The sequence below is a fragment of the Pipra filicauda genome, unplaced genomic scaffold, assembly GCF_003945595.2.
Source record: "Pipra filicauda isolate LSUMZ 115617 unplaced genomic scaffold, ASM394559v2 scaffold186_size1760508_pilon, whole genome shotgun sequence".
Taxonomy (NCBI): domain Eukaryota; kingdom Metazoa; phylum Chordata; class Aves; order Passeriformes; family Pipridae; genus Pipra; species Pipra filicauda.
In genome coordinates this window covers 1,596,913-1,619,521 of record NW_024104294.1, presented here as the reverse complement: position 1 = coordinate 1,619,521, position 22,609 = coordinate 1,596,913, and the positions used below count along the sequence as shown (strand labels likewise).

At 47.2% G+C, this 22,609-nt stretch overlaps 2 protein-coding genes across 2 annotated transcripts; one reads left to right on the top strand and one right to left on the bottom strand.

The window, feature by feature from the left end:
• The first annotated feature begins 5,591 nt into the window (after positions 1-5,591).
• Positions 5,592-12,291, top strand: LOC113990141 (adiponectin). Its single transcript, XM_027725269.2, is given in 4 exon segments — positions 5,592-5,607; positions 7,406-7,506; positions 11,026-11,245; positions 11,683-12,291. Coding segments are annotated over 4 exon segments (864 nt in total). The 3' UTR covers positions 12,210-12,291.
• Positions 12,292-19,686: 7,395 nt separating this feature from the next.
• On the bottom strand, positions 19,687-22,362 carry COPS9 (COP9 signalosome subunit 9). Its single transcript, XM_027725272.2, has 3 exons — positions 22,260-22,362; positions 22,116-22,188; positions 19,687-20,183 (listed from the first exon to the last, which is right to left on the bottom strand). The coding sequence occupies exons 1-3, from the start codon at positions 22,320-22,322 to the stop codon at positions 20,146-20,148; spliced, it is 174 nt and encodes a 57-aa protein (XP_027581073.1). The 5' UTR covers positions 22,323-22,362; the 3' UTR covers positions 19,687-20,145.
• Positions 22,363-22,609: the final 247 nt, after the last annotated feature.

Below are 22,609 nucleotides of genomic sequence, written 5' to 3'. Positions count from 1 at the left end.
GAGCAGGAGGAAGGGGAGTGCCTGGCTGTGGGCAACAGGCCAGGCAGGGACATACGAATCACATTAAAATCCTATAAAGGAGCACCAGAAAATGTGTTTTATATAGAAGTGCTTTCACTCTCACCTGCCTATCTCTACAGCTGTTCCTGGAGGAGCCTCCAATGGTGCCAAGGTGGCAGGATCTGAGACCAGCACACCAGGGCACCCTGAGGCTCACGGTCAGGGTACCCATCCTGCCAGGGGAGGCAGCCATGGGGGCATGGGAGGAGCAGGAGACTGTGTGCAATTGCAAGAGAGTTCAGGACACCTGGTTTGCCTGTGGGTTTGGTATCCGGGGCCCAGTCCCATAGGATTTCTGTGTGGGCATGGAAGCTGTCGCAAGCCCAGAGGAGTAGCATTAAGGGTCTCATGGCTGCTGCGTGCCCAGAGTGAAGAGTCCCTGGCATCCAGCCATGACTGAGCACCAACTCAAGGGCAACAACACAAACCAATGTGTAACAACACAAAACACGTTTTCCACGTGCATTTGTAAAGGTTTTTTAAAACATCAGGTCATAGCAAAAAGGAATGTTTCCTCTGCCCAGGCCATGCTGCAAGTATGGAGGAGCAAGTTCTCACTGGGGTTGCTGACACAGCCCACCACAGTGAGCAGAACGCTTGGAACACATCACATCCACTCCTCCGAAGTTCCTCAGCACATCTGCTGTGACAGAGTGTTGAGGCCCCCAGTCTGCTCCCAGGCTGCCAGATCTGCCTCTCCACTCTCACGTTCACCTCCTGGCAGCCTCAAGGTGCTGCAGCCACTTGGGCTGGGAATAAGAGCTGCTGGGTCAGCCAGCTGCTGCCTGCACTGCCAGACATGCTTTCCAAAAAAAAAGGTGCTTTCCAAAGCCAGAAACATATTCAATATTATGATGGCTTAGTGAACTGGCATTGTTTTTCGTATGGAAGAGAGGCAAAGTCTGCAGTGGAAGCAAAGTTTTTTTCTGATTCCAGAAAAAAAAACATCCCAATTTACTGCTAAAACCAGTCACAGTTTGGCTGCTCCAGTCAGGAGAACAAGCACTTATAAATGAATAATTGAACACATCATAAGCCTTTATTAGCCCTACAGCAAACATAAATGCCTTCTGCACAGCACTAAGAAATGCCCTATCAAAAGTGTCACAGATGTGTGGTTTCCCAGAGAGCACTTTGGGATAATTTATACAGTGAAACTCCCAAAAAAACCCACAGAGTAATAATTTTTTATCAGATTTATAGTTTCTTGGTGAAATATGCATCACTCAGATTGCGCAATGTTATTTCATTTTATAGACAATATAAGATTCCTTATGCCTTTAACCAATCACATCCTTGCTTCTAAGTGATTAGATTTTGAAAACGATGGGAAGAAACAAGCAAAAACTGTTGCCCCTTAGCACCTCACTGGTGTTTTCAAACAAAGATCATTGAATTTGAACACAGACCCTCTGGAAGGCAGGCAGGGACCGGTTGCCTGAGCTGAGAACACAGTGACTCAGTCTCATTGGCAGCTGAATGACAGTCTGGGAGAGTCCTGCACTGGGAAAAGAGCTCCAAACTCCAGCAGGCCAGTGCCAAACCCACCCCTTGCCCTAATGTTACATCCATCATGCTGCGAAAAGCAGGGAGTCAGCTAATGCACGGCAGAGGTTACCGGGGCCAGTGGCTCTGGATCAATACCTTAGTGGATGGAAAAACCATTACGGCCAAAAATTATTCTTGTGAATTTGCATAATACAAAGAACAGTGTGATAGGAGGGCGTTATCTCCCCCAGGGGCTCCTGTCACCCCAGTGGTGGTGTGGCCATGAACATGAACAGGCTGTCACCAGGCAGTGCTTCCAAACACCGCAGATGAGGGCTGTGGTTTATGGAGCCACGAGGAGACCTGCCTGTGCCCTGCCTGCCTGGGGCTCCATTCGGGAGGAGACCAAGTGTGCACCAGCATCCCACACACCTGCCTGTGGTGAGAGCAACTGTCCTGTATTTTCAGTGGGGGATAAAAGGGGTGGAGGGAGAGAGAGGGAAAGAAAATCCCCTTGTGAGGAGTCCTAAATCCCAACTGGCTGCTTTGGGGAGAGCTGGGAGTACCCTGAAACCCCAGCAACAGGGGCCCCAGCATCCCATGGCCCCTTACTGCCTGCACGGGGCCCCAGCATGGGGCCACCAACCCGGCCCCAGGCACTGCTAAACCACTCAGGGTTTTGGGGCTCCACATGCCCCCTCCCCTTTTCCATCAGACCCAGAGCAAATACACTCTTCTGGTTTGTGCAGCTCCCTCAGACTCTCCAGCAACACCGCTACCTCAAATCAAGAGTGGTGGGTACAGAGACTGAAAGAAAAAACATGTCCAGTGATGGGGAGTGGTGACCAGGGAAAATGGTGCCATTTCTGTCCCTCAGCAACCAAAAGTGATGATAAATAGGGGACTGGGGGGAACAGACTGATGTAGACTGGGAAGACCATGGTAGTTGCACTGGGATTACCTCCATCACTTGCACAAATGTCGTAAAGCCCCAGACAAACCCCACAATTTTCCTCTTCCGTTTTGTTTCCAGCTGGCTGGGGTCATGGTTCCCACCTTACTGCCCACCCACCGGTAGGGAAAAGGGCCTGGCTGCCCCCAGAGGATCCTACTGCTCTCCCCGAGGGCGGGGGCTCTTCGGGGGTGTCCCCGGATCGGCAGCGCTTGGCCGGCCGTGCGGAGCCAGGGTGGTGAGCACCATCTATTGTCCAAGCGGTGGAGGGGGCTGGTTGGGATACATCCTCTGAGCGAAGGAAACCGTGCTTTTCCTTGCCTGAATGACTCAGAAATGCTCTCCTAATAAATAATTTCTCTACTTCGTAAAACTGTGTTCTCGATGAACGCAAGTACGCTTCGGGGGGCTGCGTGGTTATCAGTGGCAAGCTCTCCTTCCTTGCCTGTGCTAGGCTGCTCATTTTAATGGGCGTGTGGAAATCTCATTAAATACCTCATTAACAGCTCAGCCGGTGGAGCTGAGCTGAAGGGGAGAGCAAGGCAGAGGTGCACTCTCAAGTGCCTCGTCGGAAAGATGCGATCACTGTTGGGGAGTGAAATCTGGGGAGGCCGTTTCGGCAGGGGATGTCACAAGGTAGTGCTGTGCATACCAGATCACTGAGGTTGTTATTCTGTTCCCTTCCCTGTTTCTTCCCAGCCCAGAATGAGCCCCAAAACAAGACCAAACTGTGCTGAAAGCAGACAGTACCTGGCTCAGCTGCAGGCTGGCATGGAAGCAGAGGGGAGGTGGATGCAGTCGTGCATAACCCCCTCCCCAGGGCTTTGGCTGCCTTTCCCTGGCCAGCCTGGGGAGGCAAAAGCAGCATCCTGAACTTGCAGTGCAGAAACAAGTGCCCTGGGAACAGCTATAACATTAATAAAATGAGCTTTGAGCAGTATTTACAGGGTTCTGTTTCCTGGACAAATGTATCTCAATGTCCCTTTCGGCATGAGAAACCCTGCTGCACCAAGATCCCTCGCCAGGAACCAAGCGCGGATCCCCTGAGGCCAGGGAAGTTTATTTGCAGTTACCAAGAAGAGAAATACGCTGTTGCTCAAGCCTGACAAGGAGCCGTTCTGTCCAAGCTGCCCATCACAGGGAAGAAAAGAGCCCGTTTGTCTGTGTGAAATGGGCCGAGAAATCGGTAACCCCAGTGCCGAGCAGCCAGTTGGATCCATGGAGCACAGCCAGAGTATGGCAGTGGGTCCCATGGTCCTGCAACCAGGGCCAGGGTTCCCCAAGACCACCAAGTGGGGTGTGTCCCCTTGTCCCTGCTGGCTTCTGGTGGACCCAAAATGCTGGCTCAGCATCCCCACCATGTCATGCACCCAGAGGCCTCCTGTCTGCCACCACCTGACCACATTACCGTCACCTTGGGTGAGCAGCCCTCTGTGTACAGCCCAGCTGGGCTTCTACATGGCCCCAAAAAGCCACTGTCCCCTCCTGTAGGCTGATTCTGCCTGCACTGCACCCACACAGCTGGCCTTGGCCACTGCTGCCAGGTCTGCCTGTCCCTGCACCTAAGCTGCCTCACTGCACTCCTGTAGGAAAATCTAACGGGAACATCACAATCCACAAGTTTGTAGCAGGAAAGGCCGCACTGCTTTGCTGTGCTGATGACCCTTGTGCCTCCCTGCCATCACCATGGGGACATGAATGGCCACAGCAGCCCAAAGCCATGCTGCACAAGGGGCACCCACCAGCACAGCGGATCCCACAGGAGCCAGGCTGATGGAGAAGGGGCTGAGCAGCCCCCAAGGGCACAATGGACCAGGCTGACATACTCCAGCCTGCTGCAGGAGCTGGAGTTAATGGAACTCCTCTACTCCATTAATAATTAGCCACTAGAGGGAAGTACAAGGCTGTACAGGGAATGGTTTGGGCACACGGCAATGCGTCGCATGGGATCACGGGCAATTGCAGTTTGTGGTATGAGGCCTCACGGGCAGCAGCACCTGTACTAAAGGCCATTTTACTGCTTTTTGTTTGGAGTTGGCCCCTCAGCACTCACCACTGTCTTGCACCCAGTGCAGGTGCCCATGTGGCAATGGCAGGGATGGGCACAGGGTCTGTCTGGGCATACGAGTGGACTTGGCTGGAGCTGACTGCAGTGCCCTGGGATGGAGCCAGCAGCGCCCTTGGCACGGAGGCTGCGGACCCTGGCATGGAGGCTACAGTCCCTCTAGGGCGCACAGGCTCAGACAGCACCAGAATAGCCCAGAGCAGTGGGCCAGCCACACTGCTGGACAGCATACACAGCTCTTGCTGTTTTTAGCAAAGTGGGGAATGTGTGTTGTTTCTGGGACATGCCGTATCCAGGGCCAGAGGAAAGACAAGGGAGTGGCCTGGTGTCCCGGGGGGACAGTGAATCAGAGCACAGCAATGGACAGATCCCAGAGGAGGAGCCCCAGCTCTCTCCAGCCCCAGGCTGGAGAGGGGAACAGCCATTTTGGGAAGGGACAACCAGTGGGACAAAGGTTCCCACGGACTCTGCTCCACAGTGGTGCTGGCTTGACCCTGCTGGGGGAGGACAGTGGTGGGCAGCTGAGGGCTCCTGCCCCAGCCCCATGGCATGGATCCTGCAAACAGGGCCAGGTTGGCCTGGGCAGCCACCAACCTCCTGCCAAGGCAGCCATCCCAACCTCCTTGCGACCAAAGCAGCTTTCTACCCCTCAAACAACACCAGCAGGGATTGGGACTGCACTGATGGAGCACAGCTGATAATGAGCCTCCTGCTCTACTTTATTCCTGTTTATAGAGGGCTAAATATAACTTCGTGCTTATTTTTAATTCTTAGTGAAAGCTGTGAGCCACAATCCATCAAGTCAGTTTTGTGTTTTTCATATGGACTGGCTTGCATCAGATCCAAGTGAGAAAACACATCTAGGCCCAGCACAAGGTCTGTAGCCAAGTGAGGTTCGGGCAGTCCCACACCAGAGAGCTGGTGACCACAGGGCAAAGCAGAGAAGGTATTGCAGGACTTGTGGGCAGCGGCTTTCTCTGTGCCAAAACGCTCCCCGGTCCCCACCAGAGCTGCTGCCCCTGGGCAATGCCCACAGCTGTGGGCACTGCTGGGCCAGCCTACATTTGGTGGCAGGTATTGCTTGTCACCAGGCGGAGCCAAAGGCATTTTAAATGTTTTCCTATCACACAGTCAGAAAGCAGCTCCCTGGATTTTACAGTATTTCCCTCTGCAGCAGGAACAGGAGCCAGCATCAATCTGCAAACCAAGTGAATAACACAAAAAACCGCAAGCAAGTGTGCCAGGGCTTGTATCAGCTGGTTGTACCCCCTGAGATAAACTTCCACTCCTCTTCTGGGAGCCAGGGATAACATTTGGAAAGCTGTTTGATGGACCACTGAAAGGTTTATCACTGTGGTATTTCCACGGCAACTGAATTGAAAGACCATGAGGTAATTTCAGCACTACCTGTTAAACACGTCAGGTCCAATTCTCAAATCCTGGCAGCCTAACAAATACCCCAATCATACATTTTGGAGTTCAAGCTGAGAGCTGGCAGGGAAACTAGCCTTGTCTTGCTCACACCCAGGGCAGGGGCAGCTGAAAACCTCTTGCTCTACTGCAAAAACAGTTCCAATTTCAGTTCCGTGACCCTGCTCCTCCATCCATTGCTCGAGAGACTTCAACAGAAACATTGGCATCACACACACGCCAATGCACACATAGGTCTATAAAATCACATTTATAACAAAACAGATCCAACTAGATCACTTGTCATATTTTACTGGGGTTGCATGACAGATTGTTTTAAGTCTCAACATTGCATGGAAAAACCATCATCCGACAAAAAATAAAAATATTCTTCAAATGCTGGACTAAGGGCTTGACCAAAACAAGGCAGGCAGTATGCAGTTATCCTGTGGTTCCTCCCTTTGGCACCTTCTTCTCAGGCTTAAAAATTCACCCCTGCTGACTCCTAGCTCTATATATGAGAAATTATTTATATGCTCATGTATACATCCCTCCGGATAGCCAGGTCTTTAAAATAACTCAGCAATTCAGAATACTGCCCTGCTGACATTCACTTGGATGACTTTCCCCTCTCAACAAGGACACCAGCTCCCAATGCCCAGTTGCAACAACACACATCACACTAATTTTTCCTGGTCTGGTTTTGGGAGCCCAGGTTTGCTAAGGTCCCACCGAGCTAACCTTGAAGTGCCCTGGAGCAGCTGCAGAGGAAAGCCTCTGCTCACCGAGGTTCAACCTCCATTTTGGAAGGAGACAGGCACAGGGAAAAAGGGACCTTGTTTTCACCTAAAGCCAAAAAGCAAGATAGGTGGAAAGCCATCCACGGGGCTGAAATTACTCCAGTTATTTACAATAGCTCTGGCACATATCTGGCTGCCTTAAGAAGAAACCCTCCCCCAGTGCTGCCTTTCCCCTCAGGCAGCTTTGCCCTTCTTTGGTGTGGCAGCAGCCTCCAGGCAGGAATGGTTCTTGCAGTTAAAAAGAGAAGCCAGAGCTTGTCAAACAATAATACACTTACAAACACATTGAAAAATCCCATGTGAGTATATTACTGCAAGGCTGGAGACACACTTTCTCCATTAGCTGCTAACAACATTTCCAATCTGCAGAGAGCAACAGGCTGAGCTGGACAAGCCCAGCCCTGGTCAAGCAGGCGTTCCCTGTCACACAGGCTTTCCAGCAAACCACTGCTCTTCCAGTTCCTATCCAATTCCCAAATCTATCTTTTCCCTCTAAGGCTATCTTCACAAGCTATCCCAGTGGATTATACAAGTGGTCCAAAACTTAAGTGATGTCCAGGAAAAATTAATGGGAAAACCCAAGTTTTAGGTCAGCATGCGCAATGGCAAATGGAAAATGCAGTGTCTGAGCTGAGCTGACATCTCCCTGTGCCCTTAGGGATAGCGATGCGATAGCCAGACCTCATTCTCCAAAGAGACTGCAGCAAGCCAACTAGGACTCAAGGCAGCTGGTAAGAATGATTATTTTTTTCCTCTTACTAGGTTCAGGATTTTCTCTTCTTTTGGGTTAAATAAAACAGACAGACTTTCTGTTCGCAAGAAGTTTCCTTTCTTAGGGTTATTCTCAGAATAGCCGGGGAATATTTTAAACCAAGAATAGCTGATCTCCATTAGATTCATACTCCCCTTTTTGGAAACACTATTTAGAGAACAAAACTCCTAAATCAAAAAGTAGTCAGGAACAACAGTGAAAAACCAGATGGCTATAACAGCAAGTACTGCATGGGTACCTTTCAATTCACTTCTTTCCTCAAAGAGTCCAGTAAAGATTGGGTTTGCCTCAAATCTCCCCAAGTTGTATCAATTCCTCGCCAGAAACTTGCACTACCCAGATTTAAAGTCTGAGCCGCCTGGAGCAAATCACCACTGGAACATCAGCAAAATCTATGCTATGAGTAATAACAAAAAGAAAAAAGCTTGACAGTCAAAGCCCTGGTTAATACCCTTTGAGGAAAATGCTGTAGTGGGAAAACAGATGGATTTTTGGTTCTATTTTGCACAGAAAGGTGTGGATTTTTTGAATATACAATATTTATATAGTGTTATCTGAAATTTAAATTCTGAATCATGATCTGAATCATTATATAGCACTTAGGAATGGCATTGTTCTTATGGATGATACTCTGGTTTCTGCTGATAAATGAATAAGCTTCATATAATGTATATGAGCTTTTGATATAGCAGCTGCCAAGGGAATAACTGAAAGCCACCAAGAGTACTGAGTTCATCTATTCCTAGTCCAAAAGGTACCAGTGACATTCAAATACAGCAGATTATTTCATGTTACACTGCTGAGCATCAGATGGAAAACCAAAAAGAAATGGGTAAGACAGAGCAAAAAGATGTCACACCTAAACCAGAGTCCAAACTAAGAGCTCACAGACACAGCTTAAGACTTTCCCTTTTTAAGATATACTTATGCCAGAGAATTACTCGGCTTCTCAAACAAGCAAACCACCTGTGATTGAGTCAAACTGTAGCAAAAGAAGTAGTTCTATCTTTCTATCTGGAGCAAGCTGGCTGGACAGCTGCCAGAAAAGCTCCCTGTAGCCCTGCTTTGGGTTCCTCAAACCTGCACTGCTTGCGACTTTATATGAGAGGTTTATTTGGCACCAGCAGAAGACCTGGCACACTGCTAAAATTGTAATATTTGGGTTCTAGGAAGCTTACAAAAAAGCAGAACTAACCCCATCGCCCAAGAAACACAATTTTGAGGCAGATTTTTCTGGATCGCTACCATGTTTTAATGCAGTTAGATGTCCCCAGACAGCCTGTGCTGATTTTGGAAGGGTACATGAGCCAGCGAGGACCTGGAAAGGGGGGACAAGGGTCCCTCTGCTTAGTGCCAACCACTGGGGCATGGCAAAGGGGCTGTGTCATAGTGTGCCCAATATACACACCCTTGCTTGCCAACCCAAGCCACTTTCAGGATTTATAGACATCTGTTTCCCTGGTCCACCCCAGTTCATGGACAATCAGTACATCCTTTGCTGTGAAGGGGCATTTCGGTTCCCAAAGTGCAGGGACACAGGAACACTGCCTAAGGCTCAGGCTGTGGTTGCTGGACCCCACAGCACCCTCAGCCCCAAAACTGCCCCTGAGCCAGGGCACCAGCCCCATCACAGGGTGTTGTGTGGCTGCTGGATTGCTGGAGCCTGGCTGGGAGGGCAGGGGTTTGGGGGTATCCTGATTTTAGGCACTACCCACCAAAGTAATTAAACACAGCTTTGAAGTGTTCTTCAAAGCCCCCTCAAAATCCTGCAAAAAACTGAAATCACAGCAACCTCTTTGTTACTGTAGTATTTTAACCCCAGCTGGCAACTGAGCTCCACACAGCTGTTCACACCCTGTCCACAGCAGGATGGGGGAAAGAGAATTGCAATGGTAAAAGTCAGAACACTCATGGGTTGAGATAAGAACAGTGTAATAATTGAAATAAAATAGTAACAATAACAAGTTGTAATGAAAGAGAAAATAGCAGAGAGAGAGAAATAAAACTCAAAAAAGACAAGCATTGCAAATGAAAACAGTTGCTCACCACCGACCAACTGATGCCTGGACAGTCCCTGAGCAGCAGCCCCAGGCCAACCTCATCCATGGTTTACAGCTGAGCATATGAAGATGCCATAAGGTATGGTATGGTATGGAATATCCCTAAGGTCAGTTGGGGTCAGCTGTCCCAGCTGTGTCCCCTGCCAACTCTTTGTGCACCCCCAGACTTCTTGCTGGTGGGGTGGGTGAGGAGCAGAAAAAGCCTTGACGCTGTGCAAGTGCTACTCAGCAATAACAAAAACATCCCTGTTATCAACCCTGTGTTCAGCACAAATCCAAAACACAGCCCATACTAGCTACTACAAAGAAAATTAACTCTACCCCAGCTAAACCCAGCACATTTCTTAAGCTTTCTTTGAAGCAATTACACGAGAGCTAATAAGACATTATTTAAAATATGACATTTAAATAGCTTGCCTAGGAAAAATCAACCCTGCAAAGGAATTGCTCCAAGATATTATTTTTCTTGGAAATTACAGAGCTAAGGAACTCTAATGGCCATGGTATTCTTCACTTTCCATTGCCTATTATGCCACTTACAATGCTCCTAACAGGATACCTTTATTGTTCCAAAAGGAACTGGGGAGCAGTTTCACGCAACAGTGATCATTTTAAAATATCTGTGTCCTAACTGAACTGGCCTGACTCAAAGCCCACCAAGGTCCCGCTGATTTCTGGGAGTCAGGCTGGCTGTAGGGTGTCACCATCAACCTGGTTTTGGGCAGCCACACTAATTGCTCTGACCAGCAAAGCAACTAGATTAAAGAGAAATACAACACTACAGTGTCTAAATACTACACACATTGTCTTGCACTAATCAAAATACGTAATTCGGGTGGAAAACAAACCAGAATCACAATTTCATATGGTGGCTCAGAGGAGCTAGAAAGCCTGGCTTCTGTTCACATTAGGTAGAGCCAGGTCAGCAGGCTGTACACGCAGTGACAAACCACCTGCCTGGATTCAAGGCTTTAGAGGGTTTGAGACAGGCTCTGCCAGACCTTCCATCATCTGCTTGCTCACCGAGGCCAACCTTACCCCAGTTTATAGCAGGAGTCAGGGTGTATCGTGGCTAATTGAGCAGAGATCAGCCATAGATAACTCTGGCATCTGCTGTGCTCAGTCCTGAAACATCTGTGCCTGTGCAAAGAGCCTGTGAGTGCTGGAGGAGTAACTACTGTTTGCTCCTCTCCACACTCCTCTCCACAGTGTGGCCCATCCCAGCTTGGCTTATGGAGCTCACACCAGCACCACGCTGGATGCAGAGGGGCCCTTCGGGCGAACAGAACTGCTTTTCTTCAGATGTGCTGACTCAAACTTTAGACTTCTGTGCCTCTGTGTTATTCAGGAGGGAGGTTTTGTTCACTTTTTTCCCCCCTATTAATCTCTAAAGTTAACAAAGTGACTCTCTGCATCAGGAACCAACAATGAAGGGCCCAGCAGGCATCCTGCTGTGCTCATTGCTGCTGATGGCCCCCTATTGCACAGAGGTGGCTGCCCAGGATGACCAGCCTGACCCCAAAATGCCATGTGCCAAGTGGATGGGAGGAGCACCTGGCTACCCTGGCCACAACGGGCTCCCTGGTCGGGATGGGAAAGATGGAAAAGACGGACTAAAGGGAGAAAAAGGAGATGCAGGTTGGTGAGAAACAGGTAGTACGTTGGTGCTGGAGTCCATGGGCAGCCCCAGTCCCAACAGGTTTTATGTCTGGTGGGTCAATGCCTGACTGTTGTCCAGATGACTTTTGAGTATCTCCTGGGATGGAGATTCCATAACCCAAGTCAAAGAGTTTGGTGTGGTGGCTGTTTCCCCAGTTAGTGATGTTTTTTTCAGATGCTGCTCTCAGCAGCTCTGCATATAGCCGGGGGAGAGGAGGGGGAGGAGGGGGAGGAGTAGTGAGCAGGCTTTCCACTCACTGACTCCACTCCTGGGGGCTGTTGAGGTCATTGAGCCTTTCCTCAGCTCTGTGCTGCAGAGCAGATCCTCATGCCACAGCCCCCTCTGCATTTTGGGACGGTGGGTAGCAGCCACCAACACTGCAAACACAACTCCCAATCCCCACTCTGTCCCCCAGGTGCAGCAGGTCCTATAGGCGCGCCAGGCGCGACAGGACCCCCAGGGATGACGGGACCTCCTGGAGCTCCTGGATTCACGGGACTGAAGGGGGAGAAGGGTGAAGGTGCTTTTGTTCACCGCTCTGCCTTCAGCGTAGGGCTGACGGAGCGACCCCCTGCCCCCAACATCCCCATCCGCTTCAGCAAGATCTTCTACAACGAGCAGGGCCACTACGACGTCAGCACTGGCAAGTTCCTCTGCAATGTCCCCGGCACCTACTACTTCGCCTACCACCTCACGGTCTACCTGGCAGATGTCAAGGTCAGCCTCTACAAGAAGGGCAAGGCCGTGATCTTCACCTATGACCAGTTCCAGAACAACAATGTTGACCAAGCAAGTGGCTCTGTCTTGCTGCACCTCAGCTCTGGGGATGAGGTCTGGCTTCAGGTGTATGGGAATGGGAACAACAACGGCGTCTACGCTGACAACGTCAACGATTCTACTTTCATGGGCTTCCTCCTGTACCCCGACATGGATGACTATTAATGTAAGGGGTGCTGCACAAAAAAGGGTGAAGCGGCTTAATCCCGGACAGAGTTCTGGGGCACTGGCACTATAGCTATAATGTATCTACCATAAAATAGTCTTTTGAAGGAGCAACGATTGCCAAGGGTGGACCCTGTCTCCTATGAGTACTTCCATGGGACCAAGGGCTCACTCCTACCTCTGCTCTTGTTCTCCTTGTGGAAAGCTCAGCCCAAAGTCAGACGCCTCTCCTGCCATATAATGAAAAAGTAACTCTCAATATGCCTTAATCTTTTTCTAAATTTAAAGTGAAAAGAGAAAAGTTGATTAAATATGACATTTTAAATTTCCCTTTTTTTAACCACTTAAATCCATCTAAAGCAATGGGGAATATTTTAGCCAGCATTTTAAAATTTGAGTAGAAGAGGGAGAAAACTATTCACAAAATCAGAGTGCTCTTGTTTTCATCTGGAACATATGGCTCCATTTTTTCCATTGTAACTCCCTGTATTATTAGGCCCTTTGACTTCCACCCATGGTTTGTTGTCTCCCTTCTTTAGCCTAGATCTTTGAATGTATACAGATTATTAACTTCCATTGATTTTAATCCTTTGATTTTCCTTTTATGTTTACCCCTGTCATTATCTCTAATGCAGATAGCAGGCTGGTTTAGGGCAGGAATCTTGTGATTTATCTGAAAAGCCTTATGAACACAGTGAGGCCACACAGAAGCGGCCCATTGACCACATGGCTTTGGGGTCCCAAGGCGATCACAGATATGTTGGCCACGCAGATCCTGTCCCACCTACCTTCTGAATAGCTCCCAAGTGCACTCAGAAGTTGAGATCGATAACTGTGTTTCTACTTTTCCATGCTCTAAGTGTGCCATAACCAATGGTTTGCTCTGCACAGAGCTTCAGGTGGTGCTTGAAGCCTCCCAGGTGGAGTGGGCTCCTGGGATGAAACCCCAGGACCTGCCCCAGCTCTGGGCAAGCTTACTTTAACAGCAGAGGACTATTAACGCTGGAATTAGTAGCAATCCCATCAAACTGCTCTCCTAGGAGCTTGCCTGACTTTCAGCTAAAAGAGGATTTGATGGTTTCTCAGATACATTCAAAGCAGACTCCTACTACTAAGCTTCAGAACAAGCTAACACCAGTCAGAGGTAATGCATTGTTACAAGCACAAAACAGCATTAAGAGCTTCAACTGAAATTATTTCCCACAGCAGCATTTTCCACACTCCAGTGAATTACCACACTGCAAATAAAAAATAAAAATTTTTCTAAATGACAATGTTCCCACATTTTTGTGTGTGTCATTGGGAAGGACTTGAAGAAAGGGATACACTCCTGGCCTCACCAGGCAGCCCAGGAAAATATTTTTTTTTTTTTCCAGCAAGGTGAGGGCACCCTGGGCTGGCACACACAGGGACACTCCCCCTTTTTCTTTCCCAAGAAACGCTCCACACTCTAAATTTCATCAAGGCTTCGGCATCTCACCACCTTACACTGTATTGTCTCCTTTTTGGATAAGATGAGCTCTGTTTTACGGACTGTTTCCCCAAACCCAATGTGCCTGAATCCACCTTGAGTGGTCATCCAGAGCAAGGGCCTCAGCTGGCCCCAGAAGCTTCAAGTACATTAGATTTAGCAAGGGTGAAACTGTTGCTCAGTGTGGTCATGCTGAATTCAGAGAGCTGGAAAAAACCCTGCTCCTATTGTGGGAATTAATGGGAAGGGAACAAGGCAAAGGGAAAAAAAAAAAAACAAAAATACTAATCCATAAACAAAAGGAGATTTAAAAATGCGGCATTTGCTGGATCAAATGGCATAAGAGGCCACTGAAAGGAGCACATCAGAGCTTTTACACTATTTTCAAACATTTTCAGATGGATCTTCAGAAAGCAGGGAAAATAGCCAGAGTGCTAAGAGACATTTGGGATAAACACTAGGAGGCAATCCTAGTTTAAAGACTACTTCCCGAGGAGGAGCCAAAACAAATTACTCCTTTCTTTGCCGCCATGCAGTGGGAGCAAACATACTTACAGCTTTATCCTGTATGCCAGAACTCAGAGGTTGAGACCTTGGGAGAAGTTTTAAAGAAAGCCATTAAGGCATCACTGTTCCGTGTACTGACTGCTCCCCTTCTCACAAACGCACATGCTGAACTGCAGCTTCACCAGGACACTCACTCCAGGGTGTGAGTGCCAAAGCCATCTTCCTCCCAGCTCCAACAGGGATGCTCCTTCGTTGCTCATGCATATCCCACCCAGGCACCTCAAAACACAGCTGGAGCAGCCCAGGCAGCAGGCTGTGAATGAGACAGGCCCCAGCTACATGGAAACAGGGGTCAAAGCCCTCCCTTTTGGGTTTGGAACTGGTTTATGAAGTCTTTTACCTCAAATCTCTGTAAGATTCTTGCTCAGATGAGACACACGCCTTCCTAGCAAGCACCAAATCTCAGTTTAAGTCTCCACCCACCCAGAAAACTACTTTGCATCTCAGGAGCAGCAATCAGCTCCCTCCCAGCTCCCCTCTAAGGGAAATGCTCCCAGCAGAGGTTCAGCCCATCAGCCAAGCAAGCACAGTCATGGGGCAGGGCATGGAGAGAAGGACCTCCTTCTCAGCAAACACATCTCTGCCCCTCTGCAGCCAGGGTCAAGGCCTGAAGCTGCCCTTAGCACCACTGTTTCCTGCCTCCTGAGGCTGCTCAACCCCTGCAGGGCTCTGCATGGGGGTCTCAACCAGTCAAAACATGCTGGCAAGCTTCAGGAGCAGCACCTGAACGTGGCCAGCAATTACCCCACCAGGCTGCAGGACCCTGGGCAGCCCTTCAAGGCCAGGAGCTGCCACATTCCTGCATGTGGGATGGCTATCAAACCTCCACTTCCCCAGCTCTGCTATGTCAGGGGCACACAGCCAGGCTGACTGTGGGCAGGGAGCTGTAGGCCATCACACTGGCTTTGTGCTGCTTTTAGGGGAGAGCTGCAAATAGGGTTTGGGAGGGTAATGAGGTCCTGGGGGTGAGCTCAGAGGAGTTCCTAATGAATCCAGCCTTTTTCCATTACAGAGTTGGAGTGGTTTTCCTCTCCCTCCATGTTTCATAAACCCGTAGGAGAGGAAAACCTGGCCAGCACAGGCACATCTCCAAGGCCTGGGCTTGGCTCCCAAGGATCACACAATTGTTTAAACACACAATTATCTTGTAACAAAAGAGCCAAGAATGACACTGACATGCTGAGAGGGCACAGAATCACCTGCTCTCCAACAAACTAAAACATTTAAGTTTGTGTTTTCTTAATCAATCCTGACAGTAGATGCCTAGTACAAAGTTACATCATACTATTTACTGCCTCTCTAACTGTGGCAGGTTTAAATGGATGTTTTTCCCTTTAGAAGCGAATGTATTCTTAGAGGCAGAAAGCAAGAACACTCCCCAATGAAAGATTTAAGTCACTGCACTAACACTTAGGGAGAAATAACATGGAAAGCTGAAGGCAGCTGGAGAGACTGGCCAATCTCATCTAGCAGGGAAACCATCTGTAAAAGCATCCATAGCCCTTTCAAACACAATTATAGGCTGGTCCTAATTGCGCCTCAACTCTATGTAATCACTTGTGCCAGTAATTAATTGGAATACAAATAGCAGCTGCACTAAACCATGAAGAGCTACAAGAAAAAGATAAATTGCTTGCAAGAGTTGTATTTGTGAAGCATAAACTCACTAGAACCTTTTTGTCATGGAAGCAGGCAGAGGGATTAGGATAAAGTCCTACATTTAGCTAATCAGCCATTATACTTCCATGCAGGAAATGCCATCAGATTTAAAGCCTACCCTTTGAAATACTCTGGAGGGAAGCAATCATGAGCATCCCCAGGCTGCCATGTTTCTCTGATATTTGTACTAGGTGATTTACAGTCCCATGTCACTGAGTTTCTTCATCAAACCCACCCTCAACTCGTCGTTAGACACATCCCAGGAGACCAGCCCAGCATAACACCACTGCTCTTTGAGAACAGTGGCCTTTCATGCAGGTGCAGTTCGTTACTCTCCAGTCCAAGGGGAAGGAAAGGTTTATACCCAATGAAACGGAAGCATTAAATATCAACATCCATTTCTTCCTGCGTGGATTCCCACCCTCAAGGCAATCTGTGGGACCTCTCCCATAAAGCAGGACAGGTTTATGGAGCGGCATCAGGGAAGGAGGCAGGGAGGAGATCCCACTTGAAGCCCCTCTCTAAATCCCCTCCAGAGTTAGGCAGGGAAGGTCAGGGGGTATGAACGAAGATTATGTAAGACTTTTTTCATAAGTAAGAAAGCAGCACTCACCAAAAATGTCCTGTTTGTGAATTTTAAAACCTTTAAGAGACACGGCTCCTCTCTCCCTCTGGTCTGAACTCCCTGTAGTAGCTCAAGAAAAAGGTTATTATTTGGGTCATGATTGTCATCCTGCTCTTGGCAAAGAACAGCTGGAGCAAATATAAAAGGTAAACTAAAAAAAATAAATAAACCCGAAAGTAAAAGCATAGAAGCCAATGCTTGTGCTCAAAGTCCCCCCTGCTGCCAAGGACTGAGTTGCATTGTGCTAGTGCTTTTCGAAAATATCTCTGATGTGACACTGGCATTCCAGCCCCATCACTAACAGGGACTTCAGAGAACAGGGCTGCACTGTCATCTGCCCAGCATGTTCTCATGTGCTGAACAACTGCACATTGAGAGCAGGAAGATGCCTGCCAGCTTCCCAACACCCTGGGGAAGCAGGAAGGACTCCATTTATTCATCTAAATCAATTCCTTCTTTATCAAGAAAAATACCTTCCACTCCAATTATTGAAATAAAATATTAAAAGGAAAACTTTTAATTCCCTGGAAGTAAATGAAGCAGAAAACCACCAAGGAAAACCCACTACTGCCATATTAGGTCTGAGCTTGCCTGTTCCTCCTCACATTAGGAGCAGTAGCAGTTGGCTCTATAACCTGAAAGCCAAATCAGAAGAGGCACTGCAGAAATATTACGCACAGATGACAACCGGTTTCCTTTAGCATGGCAACTTCCTCTCCCTCACAATGACTGGATTATTTTCAGCTCAAATCAGATCACAATTCTTATTTCCAAGGACTATACTGGGACAGTTTGCAGTTCCCTGCAAACAGAGCCTTAACCTGGTGAGAGCATTGAAGGGAACAGGCTGACATTTAAGTGTTTTGAAGCTATTCCTTTTCATCTGTGCTGCATCGCTGGCTACACCCCTTCTAAGGCCTTTCAGCACTTGGGCCTGCCAAGTCTCAGGCGGAAGCTCAGCTTTACAGATTGCCAGCTGTCCCACTGGTCACTGGGACAGTTCATAAATCTATTCAGATTGGAACCTTTATCTGGATATTGAAATACCGAGCTGGACCCAGCAGCTTATAAAGTAACACACATCAGTCTAAATGGGTGCAGACTGCTGCTGGAAGAGGCTTGTTTCCTCAGAAACACCTGTTACAAGAGGTGTCAATCTCCACAGAAGATACAGGAATCAAAGCTCGATAAATTAATTGGCCAAGGCAGTCAAATGCCCTTAACATAAATTTTTATTAGAGATTTTGACATCTTGTGATTATTTCCTGACAACAGGCTGATTGCCCACAGACTAATTAGACCAAAAGCCTTGACAAAAGATAACACAGAAACAACGTGAAGCTGAAGGGCATTTTGTTCTCATATAATACCGTCCCAGACCCAAACAAATGACAGTTCCTGATGAAAGTTTCACACACTGACAGTTCTCTTTAGAGAGATGAAGCTAAACACACCCCCTCACTTAGTCTCACTGCGGATGAGAACTTCATACTCCAGACAGCTACAACATACATACCTTCAATACCATCCCATCCCAACCCTGAAGAATGTTCCTTTCATAGTACTGCCAGCATACTATTTATGCTGCTTTTTAACATGGAACAGAGTTTCTGGAAGCTAACAGAAACAAAAAGCTGTGTTAGCTATACCTACCTTGAATGGAGAGCTGTATCCTACCAGGATGGAAACTCTGGCTGGTCCCATGAGCATTATTTGCCCTCTATCCAGTTCTGTAAAGGTTCCGTGTTTTGATCAAGTGAGATGACATTTCAAAACTAGAACTACTCACCATGAGCACCTTCAAACCCATGTTCACTAAGGTTTTGGACATGTCTAAAAAGAGAACACCACCCATACTGAAGAGCAACTGTTCAACATGAGTTCGTATGACAGAATATACTCCTCTTGCTGGGACCAAACACAGGGCTCAAGTTTCTTACAACTTAAGGAAAGCAAATGAAAAACCAAAAAGTATGTAAAAACATGGACAAGGAAATATTCTAAAAACAAGATGACCATCTTAAGGAATCAGGAAAAGTAGCTAAAGAGCAGAGTTGCTTCTTAGATCTTATGTCATAATTTGCTCCTGCCTAGAACGCAGCCTCTATTTACAGGCACCAACTTTCAAAACCTGGCTTGGAGAAAGCACAGCACCAAAGCTAGAGACGACAGCCCAGACACGCTTGCCACCTCTCAAACTGTTTTACCTTGGTTTCAATGAGAAAAGCTGGAAATGCCAAGCTCTAAGCAAAGCAAGCACTAAAAGGGAAACTGCCTGAATGAGGCTGTTCCTTCAGGGACACATGGCAGCATCAGACACCAAGCAGAGTGTCAGAAATGCTGATTTAATGTTCACTGCATGATGAAACACAGGCTGCTCAGAAATCAACAGGAGCACAATAAAAAGACATCTAAATCCTACTAGGTTTATCGTGCTTACGTTTTTAAGCTTAGTGGTCAGCATAGACACTGTAAAATTTAAGATTTCATTTTTTAAGGCAAAGCAAAGAAAAAAATGTGAAAGAAGTAGGAGAGGAGAGAGCTTCAGTTCAGGTGAAATTTAATCAGTGCCAGGTGTTCACAGAAAGATCAATCACAGTATCATTTTTGTGATCAATTTATGGAATACACATTGCATTTGAGATTAGACAGGATACACTCTTGACTCGGAAATAATGTGCTAAAAACTCACCTGTTCCTTTAATTCTGAGATTCCCTTTGGTCACTGAAGGGTGAAAATAAAACATTTCTAAAAACATTCTGAAAACTTGGGTCAAAATCTGAACTAATATGTCAACAGCTTAATTCATATACACTTACCTCTGAGTACAAACGACTGCACTACCTGCTGCAGGAGAAAAGAATCCTAAATTATTTTCTTTCTATAAAGTACAATTTCAGGAATTAAATTATATTTTTAAATCCAAGCATTCCCATGGTCCAGGGTCAGAACACTTCTCTGCTTAAAATATCAAGGTGAAATTACTTTTGGTTTCTGTGCTTCCTAAATTAAAAGTGAAGTACTGATGTCTTGAAACAGAAGACCACTTACACTGCTCTTAGTGTGACCGACCCCAAATCCCAAATCTTCGTTCGCGAAGCCTAGCCATGAGTGTGACCAACAAATGAACTGGACTATTCAGAACAAGCAACCATCTTATCCCAAGATAATCCTTTATTGTGGGACAAACAAAGCTTTCCTAGGCAGCAATGCGCCCTGCCACATATCTTTTATATAATATCCAAAAGTAACAGTGAATTATTTAAAAAATAAAATTAAAAAATCATTCTCTAAGGGAGCTCAGAACACAGCAATATCTACTTTAAAAGTATAACCCAGAGTGGAGAGGTTTTTTTAGTATTTTATTCAATAAGCACATCAGCAAATAAAATTTCCACAGAAATCTACGCACAGCTTCCTAGAAATAACATTCCACAGTTCCCTCCTTAGTTATCTTTAACCATCTGGTTTTCATATTCCCCGAGCAGCTTATACAGGTTTCCCCCCCCGGCTTGTGATTTTCCCATTTCGATTACTTTAATAAATAATGGACACCACAGGTGATCCTAGAGAAAAATCCACATCTCAGCACTGCATAGCTGGACAACCAAGTTCACTGGATGTCATCATCATCGAAGAGATCTTCAAAATCTAGTTAGAAAAATAAGACAAGGTAAAATTACCCTTAAAAGTTTCAACTGTTAGAAATGCACATACTCAAGTAGAGTACTTCGTTATTAAAAACAGAAATAAAGATGAATTAAGTGAATGAGAGTTACTGCACCATCTATTACTGGAAATGTAATCAGGGTGGAAAGAGACAGCAAAGGTAGGCAAACCCATGGACATGTTCTCTGTCACGCACAGTTAAACTGCCCCACTTGTACAATACAAGCTGTGCAATCAAACTCATGAAAGCTAAGCTTAAAAGAAGGGGCTTTAATAACGGCATTAAGTAGCCATCACAGAGAGGATCAAGCAAGATTCCCTGAGCCCAGAACAAAGCAAGTGCTAGCTTTATGCATGCAGCAAGTCTCAGATGTAAACACTCCTGCAGAATCGTGGCTTTAGGTCACAGCATCCAGGCACACCTCTAAATGCTGCAGACTGACATTCTCAAGTGGGATTTGCTGTTAAAAGTCCCTTCCTTAAAAACATTTCATTGCTTTGAAGGTGCTAATAACATTTCTCTCTCTGAACTCATTTCAGACTAGTGAAATGTGGCTGGCTACATTTCATCTTTGGAAAGTGCTCTTAACTACTCAGCTTTGTATCTTCTTTGTATATTGAGCATAAACTAACAACATAACTGAATACAAGCCCTTATTCTTACAGAAGGCAGTCTACGTGCCATACAATAAACAGAGGATTAATCCTCATTTAGAAGAGTCCTAAAATACCAATGGAATATAATACCATGATGGTAGAACTTTACGGAAATATCTGCTCCTGAATATGCTGGCTCCAACACAGAGCTAGCTCCTTCACCACTCCTGAGAGTATAACTGAAAATTCCTTTTTCTCCTGCATTCTAAATGTTGAGAACCACGAGAAACCTACTTTATTTTGGAATTAATACCAGTTTGTGATATTAACACCACTACAGCAACCAGATTTAATAATGTATCTGAAACTCCCTGTTGGAATGTCTACACATACTTCTTGAGAAGAAGCATAGAAAAACCCTTAGTAATCAAGTGCAGTGTTCTATATTCTACCACTAAGTGGCCTGATATGCAGCTCTTTCCTCTCAAAGCAGCTGTCTATACTTATATCTAGGCTGAGAGAATTGGAATTGTTCAGCCTGGAGAAGAGAAGGCTTTGGGGTGACCTAATTGGACCCTTCCAGTACCTGAAGGGAGCTTATGGCAAAGAAGCAGAGAGACTATTTACAAGGGCTTGGAATGACAGGACAAGGGGGAATGGCTTCAAACTGACAGAGAGTAGATTCAGATTGGATATTAGGGGAAAATTCTCCACTGTGAGGGTGGTGAGGCCCCGGCATAGGTTGCCCAGAGAAGCTGTGGCTGCCCCATCCCTGGAGGCGTTCAAGGCAAGGTTGGACGGAGCTCTGAGCAACCTGGGATAGCAGAAGGGGGGATGGAACTTGATGATCTTTAAGGTTCTTTCCAACCCAAACCATCTTATAATTCTATATGCATACAGCTCACTTTCAAATGCAGAAACTGCATTAAAAACAGTGGTTTATTTTCCTTCGGACACATATGCACACATACTTTAAGAGATTAATGAACTACCTATGTAATGCCCAGACACAATTTTTTGAAGTCCATTCCACGTTTTTGTATCTATTTGCACAGGTTAATATAAGTTACTTGTTACGCAAACAGATAAAGGTACTTTTCCTTGAGGTGATCAATACCAAAACTTCCACGAGAGGAAAACCACGCATTTTACCGCTCCCGCCTGCATTATTTAACACTGAAGCGCTCTTACACCGCTCACCAGAGATGTAGTTAGTGAGTTTAGCGGCCACCAGGCACCAAAGATATGAGATCAGCGAGAAGCGAGGTTTGCTGCGACACTCCTCAACCCCCCCGCCCAGCCGGCGGCGGTCCTTACCATTGAAGAAGTCGGCGTGCACAGCTTTCTCGTTGGCGGCCAGGTCCATCAGCAGCCCCGTGCTTCCCCCTGCCTGGGAAAGCAGCCGCTGAGCGCCCCCGCGCCACGGCGGCACGGCGACGGCTCCCCCTGCTCACCCCTCACCTCGTCCAGATCCACGTACGGCCCGGCTCCCTCGGGAAACATCTCGTCCACCGCCGGCTTCATGGCGGCCCCTCTGCGCCGTCACTTCCGCGGGCAAGGAGGAACCGCCTCTCATGGCCGCCCTGTGGGCGGGGGCGCCGCCGTTGCCATGGCGAGGAGGGAAATGGCGGCCGCCATTCTGCTCACCCCGCCCTCCCCCTGTGGCGGGCCAAGGCTTGAGGTGAGGCACTGCCCTGCAGAGGGTGCAGCTGTGGTTTAAACTGGTGGTCCTTGCAGCCCCCAGAATGGGCGGACTGGCCAGATAATTCCTGTACATACACGACTCCTGTACTCTCAGAGAGTGGTTTCCT

Bases quoted from the DNA above. Each gene is read 5' to 3' on its own strand.
- COPS9 (XM_027725272.2), bottom strand. From the start codon at position 22,322: ATGAAGCCGGCGGTGGACGAGATGTTTCCCGAGGGAGCCGGGCCGTAC. The intron at 22,189-22,259 runs GTGAGGGGTGAG...CTGCTTTCCCAG, and splicing joins CGTACGTGGATCTGGACGAG to GCAGGGGGAAGCACGGGGCT. The intron at 20,184-22,115 runs GTAAGGACCGCC...TTTTCTAACTAG, and splicing joins GCACGCCGACTTCTTCAATG to ATTTTGAAGATCTCTTCGAT.